Source organism: Alosa alosa, chromosome 9 (assembly GCF_017589495.1).
Source record: "Alosa alosa isolate M-15738 ecotype Scorff River chromosome 9, AALO_Geno_1.1, whole genome shotgun sequence".
Lineage (NCBI taxonomy): Eukaryota > Metazoa > Chordata > Actinopteri > Clupeiformes > Clupeidae > Alosa > Alosa alosa.
In genome coordinates this window covers 19,877,330-19,895,281 of record NC_063197.1, presented here as the reverse complement: position 1 = coordinate 19,895,281, position 17,952 = coordinate 19,877,330, and the positions used below count along the sequence as shown (strand labels likewise).

At 47.6% G+C, this 17,952-nt stretch overlaps 1 protein-coding gene across 2 annotated transcripts in view; it reads right to left on the bottom strand.

Moving 5' to 3' along the window:
- The window catches only part of trabd2b (TraB domain containing 2B), an 84,298-nt gene extending 70,753 nt beyond the window's left edge, over positions 1 to 13,545 (bottom strand). The window contains exons 1-2 of one of the 2 annotated variants that reach the window (XM_048253670.1): positions 13,087 to 13,545; positions 9,961 to 10,530 (exon numbers count right to left, since the gene is read on the bottom strand). In XM_048253670.1, coding sequence (XP_048109627.1) covers positions 9,961 to 10,530; positions 13,087 to 13,194 — 678 coding nt within the window. In that variant the 5' untranslated portion in view covers positions 13,195 to 13,545. The remainder of the gene's footprint in view (positions 1 to 9,960; positions 10,531 to 13,086) is intronic. The other variant, XM_048253671.1, reaches the window with a different exon arrangement.
- Between the last annotated feature and the right edge of the window lie 4,407 nt (positions 13,546 to 17,952).

Here is a 17,952-nt window from a genome sequence, read left to right as displayed (position 1 = left end):
CTTATGCCAGTGAGCATGCCCGCCTGTTCCGATTGCATTTATTTACCGAGCATATACAGGTCAGCTCACCGCTTGCATTAATGCCTCTGACCGTCACCCTGGCCCCAGACCCAGTCGCACTTCTGTGGCTCACACAAACACACACATTCACCCCGATGGCCCGCACTGTGTCCGAACTGCTCCTGCCCCAACCACAGGTAAGGTGTTTGCTCTGGCCGAGCAAGACCACAGGCCAATCACTTCACCACAACATGCCAACAGGAGAAGAGTTTCAGAGGGATGGGGAAGAGAGGGGAGAGGATCTAACCTCTCTCTCTTGCTCGCTCTCTGTCTCTCTCTCTCTCTCTCTCTCTCTCATTCTCTCTTTCAGCCCCTCTTTCCCATTCTCTTTCTCTCTCTCTGTTCTCTCTGTCTGTACTCTCTCTCTCTCTCTGTCTCTCTCTCTGTCTCTCTCTCTCTCTCCTCTGTACTCTCTCTCTCTCTGTCTATACTCTCTGTTGTTCTCTGTATGGGGCAGTAATTCCTGTTACCCATCTCCAAATCCCCACCACCACAGCCGCCACAGCCACCCCCAAACTCCACCCAAACAACTGGCCTCCTCAGGGGAGCGCAGCTGGAATTTCTAAGTAAATTTGATTTCTCAACTCATTTGCCTTCCATAAACGCTGCCATGTGTTTGATATTATATTTAAACTGTTCCAGGGAAGTGCAAAAAGAGGGGTGGGAGTTTGCCCAGGACAGAGAGCGAGAGAGAGAGCGAGAGAGAGAGAGAGAAAGACAGAGGCACGGAGGAAGGCGCAGAGGTGGGAGATGGGGATGACGTGGGATGCTGACTGGCAGGTGAAATTGAGCAAGATCTGAGCGAGGGAAAACAAACCCAGGGGCACGAAGCGATAGAAAATGAGAGAAGGGGGGGGGGGGTGAGAAAGAGATTGAAATGTCAAAGCCGCATCCCTCCCTTTGTTTTGGCAACGTCCGTCCGCAACTACGTAGAGAGCGGAAGATTTCCTGTGTTTCTCTTTCTCCCATTCCTTTCTTTCCCCCCTTTTCTTCCACATTGCTAAATTAAAGCCTGTCTTAAGAGTCCAGTCGAGTCCTGTCCCCTGCTGCCCTGGGTAACAGGAGTCTCCCCGCAGATCTGCTGCGCTCGGGAGGAGGTCAGACGGCAGGGTGAGGGGAGCCAACATTCCCCATCATTACACAGCCCAGCGCAGCTACTGACCCGGGCTGCACACTCAACAGCCAATAACACAGTTTAGTGAACAAGACCGGACCGAGAGGGATAAGGACAGACAGAGAGAGAGAATAGAGAAAGAAAGAAAGAAAGAAAGAAAAAAGGAAGAGATTGAAGAAGCAAAGAAAGAAAGATAAAAAAAAGGAAGAGATTGAAGAAGCAAAGAAGGATAGAAAGAAAAGAAAGAAAGAAAGAAAAAAGAAAGAAAGAAAGAAAGAAAGAAAGAAAGAGAGGACAGGTGTGAGGATAACAGAACAATTCTAGCACTAAATGTGGGGGATATGACTCATCAGACAACAGTCTCACCAGACACAGAAAACATTTTGCTGCGATTAGCAATGAGGTTTTAACTCAATTGAAACAATTTAACACCCAGATTGCCCATAAATGTGAATGTGGGTGGCTGTGTGGTAAAACTAGTGCCAATGCAATCACCTCTCAAACACAGGCGCGCTCGCACACACACACACACACACACACACACACACACACACACACACATACAACACACACACACATACAAACTTACACATGTCCAAATCGAAAAACACACATCCACATTCACACTCTCCACACCCATCTTTGTAGTTATCGTGACCAATCCAGCCAGCTGACCAAAGCAGACAGAAACAGGTGTAACCAATTACAGTTTCTTTATCAGTGAGCAAGAGCCAGAGGGAGGGAGAGGAGTGGAAATGTTCTGGGCTGAGTTGTCAGTAATGGGGTTTGGAGATAACCTCCCTGCTCTATCGCCGCAGCTCTCGCCACAAGCATTTATCACATCCTCACCGCTGAACGACAACTCCCTCTTCCCAGGTTCCGCGTGGCGCATTTTGTAGACTCTACTTTTAACTTTTTTTTTTACTTTTTACATTTAACCCCTTCCTCTAAATGTCCGAAAGCCAGTAAGGTGAAGTGGATACGCTTGGGTTTTTAGGATTAATTGAGCCGTTATGTGACTGTGTCAGTGTGCTTGATTTTTGCGGCTAGCGCTAGCGGGGGCTCTGAGAGGGGGGCTCGAGGAGTGAGAGTGGGAGTGGGAGTGAGAGTGAGGTCGGGCACTCACACAGGGCTGCTCACATTCCTCTGAGCTGGAGCTGGAGCTGGAGTCTCTCCCCCCAGAGGGGGAGCATGTGGGCACTGAGGCATCGGAGTCTCAGGCCTTGTTAATGTCAGTGAAGCCTATCTCCGTTCCCCTGTTCCTTTCTTTTTTTTTTTTTTTTTGGGGGGTGTAGCAAAGGACACACATATGTGATGTGAGCTTATGAGTGTGTGTGTGTGTGTGTTTATGTGTTTTCAGGGTGTGTGTGTGTGTGTGTGTGTGTGTGTGTGTTGTGTTGTGTTGTGGTGGCAAAGTGGTGGCAGCAATGGTGGGATTTATGCGCAGGGCGGTAAAAAGTTTACGAGAGGAGCCGCGTTACAAGAGCTCCAACTGGCGGCCCTCTCACATCAGTTGTTGCGGCAGGAGTCGTGTAAACTATCCCACTTCTCTGTATGGGAGTGAAGAAAAGAGAGAGAGAGAGAGTGAGGGAGAGAGAGAGTGAGAGAGAGAGAGAGAGAGAGAGAGAGAGAGAGAAGGGGGGAGGTAGGACAAGAGAACAAATAAGACACAAGGAATTCAAAAAAAGAAGACACTTGAGGTCTGTTTGTGTTGTCAGGCTGTTGCTAACAGCATCCATCTTCAGCCAGAGCAAGCAGACTTCAGTTACTGTTCTCAGGAAAATTACAACCTCCGAGATGGAGAGAGTGTCTGAGCTCACAATCTGGGGAGGTATTAAACGTTAGAGATGAGTGAGGGTGGAGGGGTAAGTTGGTGGGGGGAGTGCTGATGATGTTACCCTTAGGGGCAAAAGGGCTTAGACAGAGTCCGAACCAAAGTCCGGCGAACAGCCTGAGTGTTCTGGTGGGGTTTTCGCCGGCCCTGCCCGAGCCTGAGGGACACATTAAGGGGGTTTGTGCATGGATCATATTAAAGACACGGGTCACCACCGGGTCTCGGCCTCGCTGAGTCTGATAAGATCCGTACCAGGCTTGACCCCGGGACCTCTGAACCTCGCTCAATATCTCAGGGTCGGGGAACTCATTTTTAAGGGAACTTTTTTTCTCTCTCTCTCTCTTTCCCTCTTTTCCTCATTACCCGTTGCTGTCGGGGGAGTTGTCTGCCCTGTGGCCGTAAAAAAAAGTTCTCTTGTCTCGTTTTCACCTGAGGAATGCCACTCCGCTTTGGAGCGCTAGGGAAACATCAAAGGAGCAGAAGTGCAGGCGATCAGATGGATTGCCTGGGATTCTGATCTGAGATTTCTATCGCCGGGCCCCGACTAAGGCATTCCCGGGAAAGTGTTTCTTGGGAATATGTCGGAGGCAAATTCCTGCATGCCATCAATCAGTGTCTGCTGCCACAGATAATAACCACCCAGGAACAAAAGCAAGGGTCTGTCCAGGCAAGATCTCTCGATCAATTTCCATTGCTTTTATGGTCACTGTCCTGCATAGGGATGTTACTCTACCATGACTTATGAAAACTCTGAAAGAGAGAGAAAGAGAAAGAGAGAGAGAGAGAGAGAGACAGACAGACAGACAGACAGAAAGAGCAAGCGAGAGAATGTGAGCGGGAAACTGAGAGAAACATTTGCACTTTGATAGAAACAACAGGAGGAAGAGCAGCTTTTTGCCGTTGCGTGACGGCGGGCCATTAAAGCGAAGGTGAAATGAGTGTTCCATTCAGAAGAGCAGGAATGTGGAAGCGAGAGAAAAAAGGTGGGGATCTTGGCATTCGGGGACACGGCCGTGTGGAATAGCACTCTACCTCTCCCTCGGTCCTTGGGTTCTCCGAGCCAACCTCTCTCTCTCTCTCTCTCTCTCCCTCTCATTCACTCTCTTTCAGCTGTACCTCAATGGTACGGCTCAATGTGGGGAAGACATTACCGGCAGCAGGCAGCACCCCTCAACCCCAGCCCACCCGGTCCACCTTCTCACCAGGAGGCTTGGCGTGTCGGGGGAGACATGCCGAGCCCTGCTGCTTCTACACAGGACCGCTCAAGCGGAGGTAAGAAAGCCAATACATCTCATACTAATATCCCCTCCAAAGGTCACTCATTCCTCAAGACTCCTCCGAAGTCTGCCCCCCCACACACACACACACACCCCCCCACCCCCACCCCGTCACAATCCCCTCTCCTCTCTCCAGAGCATGTGCAGCACGCTGACATCAGACACTGCGGGCTGGTGGCTTTTTTCCCCCAGCGATTAGCTGTTCGCGATTTCAATTGTCTGTCTTGCGCGCGTGCCTCCGAGCCCAAATGGCCGGGAAACTGGGCTGTCTCCCGCACCTGCGATTATACGCCGCCAGGGCCGAGATGGAATCTACTGTTGGCATGGGGTGGGAGGGGGAGAGAGAGAGAGAGAGAGAGAGAGAGAGGGAGAGAAAAAGAGAGAGAGAGAGGGTGGAGAGAGGGCGTCTGGGCAGCTGGTGCCCATGCGGGACATGCCACCCTCCGAGGGAGATCTACCTGTTTGATGTCTCTAAGTACTCCCATTCGACAACGCTAAAGCACACACAAGCCTTCAACATCACGTCTGGCCTCCCCCCCTTCCATCTCCCCTCTCTCCCTTCATCTCCCTCTCTTCCTCTCCCCTCCATCTCTCCCTCTCTGTCCTCTCTCTCTCCTTCTCTGTGCCGCTGAAACCCACTGTAGGCCTCTAGCTCTGGCCAATCCATAATTGTTTAAGTGGTTTTGGATAGCAGGGGGCAATTTAGTCATTAAGGCAGCCAATTAAGTCATTAAAGCGGCAGTTGGACTGCAGCATGCACACCGGCGGGGCCAGCAGATTGTCCGATACATGTTCCCCAGAGCTTTTCCGCATATTTGCCTCTGGAATTGGCAGGAAAAAACTCGCAATGCACCTTCGAGCCCCCTTTTCCGCCGTCGTCGCTCAAGAGACAAGGGGGGGACCCTCAATGTCCCGCTCTTAATTGCATGTCCCACTCCACCTCGAGTGGACACACGTGGTCCCCTCATAATGACCATGTGCAAGACGGAGAAACGGATTGGCATTTGGGGGGATCAGAGAGAGGACAATGGATAGAATGGGAGAAAGGAAGAAGGAAAGAGAGAGAGACAGAGGGAAAAAAGGAGGAAGGAAAGAGAGAAGGTGACAGGAAGAAAAAGAGAGAGGGAGAGAGGGAGAGAGGGAGACAGAGATAGAGAGTGAGAAAGAAGGGAAGAGAGAGGGAGAGAGAGAGAAAGCAGGAAGCCAGGAGGTTATCCGAGTCAAAGCCATGTGGTGGCTGTTCTTTCCATCAAGCCATCGCCCGGCCGACTCCACGGGCCAATGCTGCACCGCTCCACTCTGCTCCATTCTGCTCCGCTCAGCCTCCTTTACACAGGACGGCTGGAATGTAAATATTTGACTGTGGCGAGCGGGTCAGATGTTACTTAATTCCGTCATTTAAATATGCATTATTTACATGAAACAGGTCCAACGGACACAATGAAAAAGTGTGCTGTCATCTGGGTGTTTTTGTGAAGGGCTCATCCTCTCGGCATTGTTTTTGCCGAGTCGCCGCACGGGATCTTTTTCCAAACCTTTCCATGCTCCCCTCTCCGTGGGTGTCATCGTAAATAACGTGATGCAATGCTTATTAAAACACACTCTGTGCTATCATTCCCAGCATGCTTTCGGAAAACAAAAGCACATAGTTTGCAGCTTAATTACATATTTTGGCCCCTGGCTCTGTCAAAGGTTAGCCCACACACGCATGCAGGACTGAGGAGTGACTCACTGAAACAAGATAACCTCTACTCAAAAAGCTACAGGCCATTGCGTTCCTTATCCTTGGGAAGCTCACTGCACGTCATGACTTAGGGAAACTTTCCTTGATTCAAACATACTTCATTATAACCTGACACATGTCAAATTCTGATAGGTTAATAACATGTTAAGGGCCATCTGTGCACATGGCTGATCCAGAGTCAGGGGAGGCCGTACGCATGTGGCCATGTGAGATTGTACAACACTGGACCAGTGGATACAGGGGCCAGCAAGGATTGCAGGTGGTTCCTCGTTAAAAAAAGATGTCACTGTCACCCTGCCAATGAAACCCACATCCACATCTGCTCTGTCTTTCTATTCCTTTTTCTCTCTCCCTTTTCTCTCTCTCTCTCTCTCTCTCTCTTTCTCTCTCTCTCTGTCTTCCGCTCTCGTTCACTGAGGGGAAACTGGAGAAGCCCCCCTACAGGCTCTAAGGGGTGTCTGCCTTCAGATGTTCTCCTTTCCGAGCTCTTTCTCCCTCTCCCCAGCTCCTCCAGTGAAAATAGCCCTGTGTAACCCTGCTGCGGCTGCTGCTGCTGCCCGAGCATATGACCCTCACACTGACCCTCCCTCCCCTCCTCTCTGACCAGTCTGCTGTGTCAGCGGGGCTCCGACCTCTGACCCCAAACACGGCGCTGGGCGCCAGAGGTGTGATGTCATGGGCCAGACTTAGTAGTGCCTGTGTGTCAGAGGCCACATGATTCAGAGAGATATGGATAAAATGTTTTATTTATACACCAGGGAGATAGCAACCAGGGTGCAATCTCCAGGGCTCTTCTCTAGATATATGATATTACATAAATACTGTACATAGATATGGTATAATGTGATGATGTCAAATAGTAAACCTTTTATCATTTAATTTGTTTTATTTGAATCAAAGACAGGTTGCAGGCTACAAATCAGTAAAAGATTTGAAACTTCAACTAACTACTAAATGATTTAAAAAACGCCCACTGTTGGTCATCATCTACAGTTTTTAACTGAAATTTATTTGCTTGATTTAAGTCACTGAAATTAATTGATTGAAGCAATTGGTCAAATCAGTTTTTCAACACTGACCAGCAGTTGAGGGGAAAACCAGGAGACAACCACAGCACCTCAGCAGTCTCTACTAGTTTCTCACACACACTTCCATCACAGCCTGAAAGCTTGTGTGTCTGGATGTCTGCTGGACGCACACAGTCCTCTCTCTCCCTAAACTGCCGATAACCTGCTTCTGCCTCTCCTGACGTCACCCACCCCCGAAAAAAAATCTCCAAATCTAGACACCCCATCCCCCCCACACACACACACACACACACTCCCCGGAGCCCTTGCTTGTGTGCAGGGAGAGAGGGCCTCTCTCCGCTCCTGGGCCCGTCCAGCTGTCCGACTGCATCGCCCTCTGCAGTGCCGGAGATGAAACATGCGTTTCTCTCCGTCTCTGTTTCCCCTCCGCGCCCCGAAAAACCCAAACCCTACGGAACCCCCCCCCGGGCTCAAATGGCCCAGCCAGACCACCATCTCCTCAAGATAAACCAGGAGGGGGAAAAAAAGATATATAAAAAAAATACACAAGCTCCTCCAGACGTGTCCGCAGCCCCAGCCGCAGAGGAACGCAGTGTGCGCTGAGGGGACCTGTCTGTTTTAGTCTGGGACGTCCCAACCAGAGCACGCACTTCCTGTGAGTTTGCAGACGATCAAGCGTAGACACATACATCCATGCAGTGCAGATACATTCCAGCACATACACAGACACAGATCTTTCTCTCTCTCTCTTTCTCTCATACACACACACATTGCATCAGTGGAAGGACACAGTCAAGGTGAGGCCGACTCTAGGTCCGTGGGGCTGAGTTGGACGGTTTCATCATGAGCATATACAGCACACACACACACACACATGTAGCTGGCCCATGCGGTTGCCTCAGAGAAAGGAGGCTGGTGGCCAATGATGAATCACTGGTCCTCGCCGCTTCTGGGGCCCCTCTGGCCACGGTCTCAGGATATTGTAAGCAGTTACTTTTATTGGGAACAAATAATATGTGGCCGAGCAGGGGTTTGGACGGCTTCCCGAGCCTGATCTCCTCGCTCTGCACACTGCTTATGTTTCAGATTAAGATCTGCAACGATAATGTGCACAATGGCCCTCGTGCTATCTGTCTGTCTCCTCGTCGGTTTGTCTGTCTGACCTCCTAGTTTTTTCCTCCCCCCTGTGGTCTAACATTCCAGTGAGCCATGGTGTTCAAATTATGTTGCAATCGATAATAATTTCCCTGTCACTTCCATTCATTTGTCAGCATTTTTCAACCACTTTGAGCACTTAAGTCCATTTGATGTTCCAGCGTCTTACCGAGGAACGACGACATGCAACTGACATGGCCTTCTTATCGAAGAAAACTCCACTACATTGGACACACTGAGCAGAGGTATATTTCTTCATGTGGACAGGCTGGACTACAAACGATTTCATGCCCATCTGCCCGAAACCTGTGCGAATTAATCGTGATACCATATGTAAGATTAATGCCCCTATATAAACTCTGCAGAGTATCTCTGCTGCATGTCTAAGTTGTATTAAAACAATGTGTCTTGTGTCCATGCAAATCCATATGTCAGTGTATACAGAATCACAATGACTGAAATTATTTTGAAATTATTACACCTATTAACGTTACTTAAGCATGCCTTCTGTGTGTTTTTTACACAAGCCAAAGTTAGTCTAACCATGGACATTTTACACAGACACCTCCAGTCCTCACCCCAGCCCAGCCACTGCTCATGGTGCTCGGCCTGGGAACGCGGCTCTGGCCTCCAGCATGCCTGTGATAAGAGGTGGTGGCGGCGGTGGTGGAGGTGAAGGGGAGGGAGAGAGCCGTCGCACGCTGCCTGGGTCCTGCGGTTCCCACGAGTCCCCTACGCTGGGGCCAAGGCTGTGGCCTGGGGTGGTGGGGGGGTGTGGGCATGTGCACTTTTGACAGCATAGTTAGGAGGTGCTGATGAAAGAGGAGAGGCTGCCTAGTCTCAGAGCCTCTCAAATTAGCACAGGAGCCCCACGGCCTGTCACATGCACAGCCCCGGCATGCAGATTCAGTTGCAGCGCCACGGATGTGTGTGCGTGTGTGCACGCATGTGTTCGCTGATATGTGTGTGTATATTGTGTAGGTGTGCATATATTGTCTCTGTGTGTGTGTGTGTGTGTGTGTGTGTGTGTGTGTGTGAGAGAGAGTTAGTGTCCGTATGGCGTGCAGTTGGTCCTTGCGCTCCGACCTGCACGCAAGAGCATAAATTAAGCTACCAGACACCCTCCTCCAACCTCCCCAACCTCTTTGAGTCATTCCCCATCAAAGACATACAGGGGCCTCCCAGAAATCTTAAAAAATAGACCCTTCATGAGGGCTAACTTATAGGCGGCCCGTTGCAGCCATTCCTTCGCCAGCTTTATTTAGTCCGCCTCAGCGGCCCCGATCCCGATCCCCCAGCCCCGGGCCCCGTACTCCCCAACGGGGGGGGAAATTAAACGCGGATCCTCTCCATGTTTATGTCATCAGGCAATTAGGTTATTCAGCCCATCTTTCAGTCTAGGGTTACCGAGCCCGTATCGCAGGCAAGCCATCTGCAGGTTTACGACAGGAGCTCTTGTGCGCAAGGCCTTCGTTTAGGTGAGCATTCATATGTTTCTTTCCTGGTTTGTATAGGAATCAAACCAATACACAGAAACACACACAAACCCATATCACATGAAGACATACTAATGTTCATACTGCAACCTAACCCTTATGTATTCCTTTCTTCTCATGCTAACCCTAACCTTTAAATCGGTGCTTTTACTTTGATGGATAGTTTGTCACACAGACAGACACACAACACGTACACACACACACATTAAACACAGTGTGACACATACACACACACACACATTGTAGTCTGACCTGTGAGAAGTTGAGTCCGTTGAGGGGGTGGCACTGCTCCTCGACACGCTCCACGGCCCCTGTCTGCTTGCCGTGCCGTTCGGCCTCCTGGGCCAGGTAGAGGTCGAGCACGGGGATGCCGCGCGAGCGCACGTCAGCCTCGGTCAGCGAGTTGACCATGAGCATGACCCAAACGGGCCGCTTGCGCTCCCAGTTGCCAGCGATGGCGTTGAAGAGGTAGTCGGCGTAGAGGCCACGTCCACGCTGGTCCGGCGTCATCCAGAAGGGCATCATGTGCTTGACGTAGTCCAGGTGGCGCTTGAGCCGCCGGTAGAGGTCGCGCGGCAGCAGCGTCTGCAGGTTCATGCCGTTGGGCAGCAGCTGGCAGCTGGTCAGCTTGGAGATGGTCAGCGGGTCGGTCAGGTCCAGCTCAAAGAAGACGTTAGAGCTGGTTTGGAAGGCCCGCTTGGAGCTCTCAGGGATAAAGTCCCACACACGCGTGTAAGGAACATGGATGGTCCCGAACAGGTAGGAGGGAGGAGATGGCGGATTGCGCCTCACCCTCCACAAGAAGGAGTTCATGTCTTCCTGCTGTGAGTCAGCCAAGATGAAACCAGACCCACAGACCAAGTAAAAAAAAAAAACATGATTAAGGGTCAAACTAATTTGTTTATTTTACATCACCACACCAAATTACATTATCATTAAACTACATAAGCACATCATCAACAGCCACCACAACAGTAACACAAAGGGACCAATTTTTTTTTTCATTTCAACACATTAGAAAACTCCCTTGAGTTATGTATTGAAGACAGAATAGTAAAAGAAACTAGCCTTGTTTTAATGTACTCATAAAATGGAGAAGCGAGGGACAGTTGTTAAATCACATTTTCGAACTATATACTTTTATTCAGCACCACTGAGTTTATGGCTTTTCTTTTCCAAGTAAAACGAGCCGTGGACATTGTCCGACAGAATATCTCAGCAACTACGGGCTCCGGTGAGAAACTGCTGGACTGTCTGCACACTTTAAGCACACAGAGCAGAGCCGCTACCTGCCATGGGCCAAACTCTGACACCTTATCCATGAAAATATATGTGAAATCTCAACATTAATTCATTCAGCACAAGCATAGGCTTTCATCCAGAAAAAACTATGGAAGGCCATCTATCAACACAATGCCCTGCAAACCTGATATTGTGGGGGGAAAAGGTGGGCTGAAAATGTGTTTTAAGTACTTCTCCCCGTGCAAATGGTGAAATAACACACATACACACATGCACGCACACACACATAGACTATAAGCTTTGTACTAGATGGTGGTATATAAAATTGCAACATAATATTTGAAGATAACACAAACAGCAATTATTGCATTAACACAACCCCCCACACACACACACACACACACACACACACACACACACACACACGCAAAATCCCTCTTTTAGGTGAATAGTATTTATTATTGACATTATTATCAATAGCCTATGTAGTAGTGATAAAATGGTGTGCATTAGTATGTATTGCTGTATTTATCTATGTGATAAATACAATGTAAGACTCACAATGGACAGTATAACAGTTATCTGCAAATGTATATTTTCGTGTTTTATGACACATGAATTTATAGTCGTTGAAAGTTGGTGATTACACTGAGAGGTGTAGGGCCGTTGCTCACCTAGCCTTTTCACTCCTCGGATAAGTTGGAACACTGACTCTCACTGCTCCATTTTATTGGGTAATTACTTCTAACAGAAAACAGACAGCCCTGTACTGACGCTGCCTATTACAAATTACACACAAGAAAATGACTAGGTTAGACCTTTGAAAATACCGTGCGCACTCCACATTAATGTGAATATGATTGATTGGTCCATTGATAAAAACTGATGGAAAAATAACTATTCAATTTTTTTAATACTCGTGTTACACAAAAGGAAACGGCTCTTTTTCTCCTCGAGCATTCGTTATTCGTCTTTGGTTGTGGTAAAACACTTTAATAGCGATAGAACAATAAACTTAATGGAAACTGATTCGCCCAAGGCTGTCATGAATGTAAATTTCGGCGTTTAATAGCATTGCGTGTGCCCTTCGGAATTCGTGCGTTAGTCAGAACTCTGTCCACTCCTTAACTGTCCCGGGGAACGAATCTAATTAAGCTCTCGTCAATCGATGTGATTAGCGGTGAATTTTCACAGCGACCGACAGACGGGAGCGACTGTACACACGAGGTCGGCCAGATGACAGGGCGTTTAGATTAATTGCAATCGAGAGCTCGGTGGCCTCTGCGTGAGCAAGCCAATTCATTATTGGCAAATGGCGCGATAACTTTTTTACGAGCTCGTGTTTCATTGAAAGTGATCGGTTTTCAAAGGTCAGTGAAACATTTTCCAAATAAATGTATTTGAAGTCAGTTCAGCCGTGGGTGTTCCATAGCGTTCTTATGAGTTCGGCCTATAAGGAAGAAAAACTTTTTCAGTTAATTCTAAAGCTAACCAAAGACACAAAGAGGCTGTGTCAGGTGTCTATGAATAGTTTATAATCACAGCCTATTTGGATACTTCCATTATATTATACAAAACAATATAGGCCTAGGACTAATATAATCTAGCCTATATATTATAATATAATAGCATATCATATCATGTTATATGCGGAATAATAGGCCTACAATTACAGTGTGTTGGATTGCTAGGCCTGCGGATGAGCATAATTCCTTTTGAAGAATAAAAAATAAATTGACCTAGCCTATACAGTTCCATGTAGTCTACAGCAGAAAATGCATTTTAGATGATCAGGCCAAGATAGTGTAGGTTGAAAGATATTATTATTAATATAATAATTTGGCTATAATAACAATAAAACAGTAACATCTTTATCTATATTTTATTTTATTTGGAACTTTGGGTAGTGACGTTTAATTGCAATTTATACTGGTTGCAATAGTAGTTATCGGAATGCAATAAGTTGAATATAGTAGGCTATATTATTAAACGTATTAAAAAATATTTCTTCCAGTGAGTAAAACCGGTGTAGGTCGTGGCTCCCAGACTTTTCGCTGACATGGCTTGCAGGTAAAAGATAAACCTGAACAGGTAGGTTTAAGATAGGGATCGAATGAGGTGCCGAACTCCACTCACCGACTTCGGCTTGTCACAATGCCGCGATTTCTCCCGGGTCTCCTGGGGTAAACCCACTTGCAAGACAGCAAATAAGAGCAACCATCGCAATTCCCGCTGACAGCTCATCTCGAGATGAGGGGAGAGAGAGAGACGATACGCTGTCCTCGAGACGTCCAACTCCTCCACTGTCTTACGCTGTTTCACGCTATTCCTTACTATCGTTTGTTTGAGGAAAAGTAAATTGCTCCGGAGCTGCTATTGAACTGAGTCTACATGTGCCATTTTGAAAGTGTGCAGGAATCATGCCGACTCTCCGCCATTCTCGCACCCCAACACTCGGAGGATCGGTTCGTTCGGTCTGTCCTCTCTCGGCACTATCCTCTGGTCGTTCATCCGTTGCAGAGGGAACTTTCGCTGCGCGCTCTTGAAGTTTGTAGTTGACTAATGTTTTGCTGCCGGGAGGAGGTGGAACGCCTTGAGTGTTTCCCCCCCACCAGTACTTTTAAGAGAGGAGGGCAGAGCAGGTTCTCCTGAAAATAGTTGTATACTGTGTGTGTGTGTGTGTGTGTGTGTGTGTGTGTGTGTGAAATACATTTGGATTGGTCTGGTAGAACAATGTCAGTATATGTAATCTCTCCTATAAACGTTTGGAATACATCCTGGCATAACTGGCCTTTGACACTGACAGGAGATAAATCAATCATTCATTGACATTAACAGCATTTAGTTGAGGAAGCTGAAGGTCACACTGTTACTGTTTATATGGTCCCATTTATCACTGCCAGTTTATAAGAATGTAGTAAAGATAATGAATTGAATTTATTTCATATCTTTACATATAATCAAAACATGAATGATTAATGGATTTCAATAAATATCTCCAAATAAAGGATGTAGGCCTACTGCATTTGAGTTATTCAATGTAAATAAAAGGTAAATAAACGTCTCTTTTAAATGTGCTGTAATTTGCGGAAGTCATGTGTTAAGATGAATGAACGCAGTGAAAGTATGTTGTCAGCCTCCTAGGTCATGCTGCCAACATCGATGCATTGCCATGACCCATGTTATTGTCCGAGTGGCAGGCAGAATGACAGACTCAAGTAGCGGGCAATTAATCATTGGATCCTTCAAACAAGTGCCAGGCAATCCCCCAGCCCCCCTGCCCTCAAAAGTGACAGCGGGACAGACAGGGGACAAGTGTTCCTTTGTGCTCCATCTTGTTCCATTCTCACCACTCTCTCTTTCTCTCTCTCTCTTGCTCTTTCTTTCACTCTTTCTCTCACCCACTCTCTCTTTCTCTCTCTCCCACTCTCTCTCTTTCTGTGTGTGTGTGTGTTGTGTGTGTGCGTGTGTGTGGTGGGGGCTTTTTCCCTACACAGACACAAGGAATGAAGTCAATTCTTGGCATGTTAGTGTTAATGTTTTATTTTAATCCCATTACCCTCATTGCTCCCTGGCGAGGCCTGTGTCATAATAGTGTCTCCATCTCTCTTTGTGTCAGGCTCTGTTTTAAAAAAAAAGAAAGGCATGAAAGTGATTTCATACGTTCGTCACCTTACAACATCTTGTCCTATTAGTTGGATTACTGTCTGTCCAGCCTCTGAGACAGCGGTCACATTTTTCGCACATTCCACAGATGGCTGTTGATATGAGAGTGGTTTTGGACGGTATTGGCAGGCTTTCCTGTCGGCTACCTCCATACCCCCCACCAAACATGCACACACACACACACTCACACATACGCACACACACGCACACACACACATGCACGCTTATGTTCTTGCATGTACCAGGCCCTGTTTGACTTTCCATGTCAGCTGCTTTAATATGAACACCTGCAGACACTGTTACCTGTTTAAAGCACACCTTGCGCAAAGCCGCCAGCAGGAACAAGCGAATTTCACATTCTTGGCTGCTGAGAACGCAGGCTTATGGCTGCGGCTGCTGGAGGTTTCTTGGAGCGAGGCCAGGGGGGGTTATGGTACATCGACACGCACAAGAGCCAGACTATGGGGGAAAAGAAGGGACTTAAAACTTAATGTTCTGTTTGCAAACCACAGAAAACACTTTTCCACCCAACGGGTGTCTTGGGGCATGTAAGCTTGGACAGTGTGTGTGTGTGTGTGTGTGTGTGTGTGTGTGTGTGTGTCTATGAGAAAGATGGAATGAAAGACAAAGTGAATGTGCATGTGGTCAAACCACCGCAGATCAAAGCATTTTTCCCATACCAATCCATTTATTTGTGACTGTGTCTGAAGGCGTCTGATAGCTGTTAAATGGTGCTGAGTATATCATTTTCTTTTTCCGTCTGTTGCTGTAGACTTGTTCCATATATCACAGAGGACAGTGTGTGCTCAGACAAATTTAATATGGATAAGTTATTCTGACCTCAAGCAGAAGCAATGCTCATTCAAAGCTTGGGAATCTTGTCTTGGACCAATTCCTCACCTGGCAGATGAGGCACATGTATAGATGCTCACAGTAAGCAAAGGCCAGTAAAACTGTCCAAGACTATTTCACATATAAATATCTACATAATCTTTAAGTACTCCAGACAGAAAACTGATTCCTATCTTCTAAACGGCTATATTGGTCATTCTGATCATGGATATGCTGTATCTTCTCATAAATAACGTGCAGCTTGGCTACTGTGCTGTGGTGGGTGAGGGATCCTGTTTCAGTCTGACTGACTATGTTTAGAGGGACCCCTACTGGTCATATGTGCTGCATTGTTGGCCTGGAAGAAGTGCTGCACACAAATGAGACAATTTGACAACGCATCAAAGGAAATGAAAGCAGACACAAATGCGGGAAAGATCACAGCAAAGCAGCAAAAAGCAAAGCGAAAGTATAAAGGGAGCTCGATTGATTCATCTCTTGTGAGCAAAAAAAGCTTACTGGCAGGCTTTTCGGGGGCCCAACTACAAAGACAAGGTGAAGCGAGATGGACCGTAGCCCCATCCAGGTCCAGCACGCACTTGGCAGCGCTTTCTATCGAGCCCTCAAGACTTCATCTTGACCGTAATCTTTCTCTGCTCACTTAGACTTTGAATCTCACTGACCTGGAGTCAGCGCAGCAGAAAATATTGTTTAAGTTGCTCTGTTCCGGATATCCTGAGATAGCAGGGGGTAAGAGGCTGGGTTGGGTATCAGGGTTGTGTGTGTGTGTGTCTGTGTGTGTGTGTTGGGGGGGAGGGGGGGTTATGGTGTGGAGTGGTCATTGGAGGGTCAGCCTTACCAGAAGGACTCCTCAGTGTTGAGTTTAACCACTAAGACATGCGCAATGCTCTCATCATGCCGTGCCAGATAAGACCAGATAAGGGAGAGAGAGAGCGATGAGAGCTTTCCTAGACTGAGAGCGGTTTTATTTTTACTCATACAGTATGTGGTCTCCCTGCTGGTGTTTTCATGTCTGGCTGATAAAAGAGTCCAGAGTGGCACTGAGAAGAAACAGAGGAGAGATGAGAGGAGAGGGGGAGTGCAGAGGAGAGGAGAGGAGGAGAGGGGGAGTGCAGAGGAGAGGAGAGGAGGAGAGGAAAGAAGAAGAGGAGAGGAGAGGACATGAGAGGAGAAAAAAGGAGAGGAGGAGAGCAGCGGAGAAGAGATCAAACAAGAGGAGAGGAGATGAGAGGAGAGGAGGAGAGACTAGGAGAGAAGGGGACACAAGAGGAGAGGAGAGATGTTTGGGGACAACGGCAGAGGAGGCCTGAACCATTGCACACTCTGTTTATGTGTTTCATAAGTCACCAGTGAGCTTGTGCAGGACAAAGCCCCCAATGGCATGTAAACACAGGCCGTCTCTGTCGCGCTAGCTATCTCTCAGCCATCACAACACGACCAAGAGGGAGATAGGGGTAGGGAGGAAGAGAGGTGGATTAGCAGGGAGGAGTGGATGACATGACAGGGTTGTATTTGGTGAGGAATATTGCACAGTTTTAACCTTAAGCAGTGCTCGACTGAAGACATTAGCATCCTTTTGGCACTTCACAAGATGAAATATAGAATTAGTCTTAGGGATCAGAACATATTTGCTGAAAACTGTATCTGCCGTATGAATGTCCATTTGTATTTGTCTCTAAGTGCACGTGTGTACTGTATGTGTGTGTGTGTGTGTGTGTGTGTGTGTGTGTGTGTGTGTGTGTGTGTGTGTGTGTGTGTGTGTGTGTGTGTGTCTAAAAGAGAGAGTGTGAGTGGGAGGCCACATGCTTAATATTGCCACACGCAAACAGCACAATCACATCAAAGGTTTGGCTCACAGAGTCATCCCCTGATGCCGTCGTGACCCCCCTCCTTGATCAGAGAGCCCCATGAATAATTCTATCCCGCTTCACAGGGGACCCCTGCTATCATGTCCCCCCATCCTCAGACCCTCTTTGTGGTGGAGAGGGAAATGACCACGGCCGGTCCTGCTGCTAAGTAAATCTGGTCACATTAGAATTGTAAAAAGAATCGGAAAATGAAAACTGTGGCCACTCGGCACTAGTCCCCGTGGGAGGGCCGTGATATCTATTGTAATTCGGCTTGAAAGCTTTTTTCGGTGCTCTGACAAAGAGGTTTTTTGGTGTGGACGTGGACGTAATAATATTGTAGTATTGTTTGGGTGGAAAAGCAAAACAGCAACAACATTGTTTGCAGTCAACGGCTTTGCGTTTGCTTGGACACACTAATCCTCGGAGGAGCCTCCAGCTTGTTGCTCAAGATGATGGGCGAAGATGACTCTGGAGATAAGACTCGGCCAAAGGGAGATTTCCATTGGAGAGATATTTCATCCACACTCAGCCTGCTTTCCCCCCTTGAATCAATGGATACAACGCACACTGGCTCTAACCTTAATACTTCCCTAGCTCACCCGAATATGATTAAATATGGCTCATTTGTCCTCAA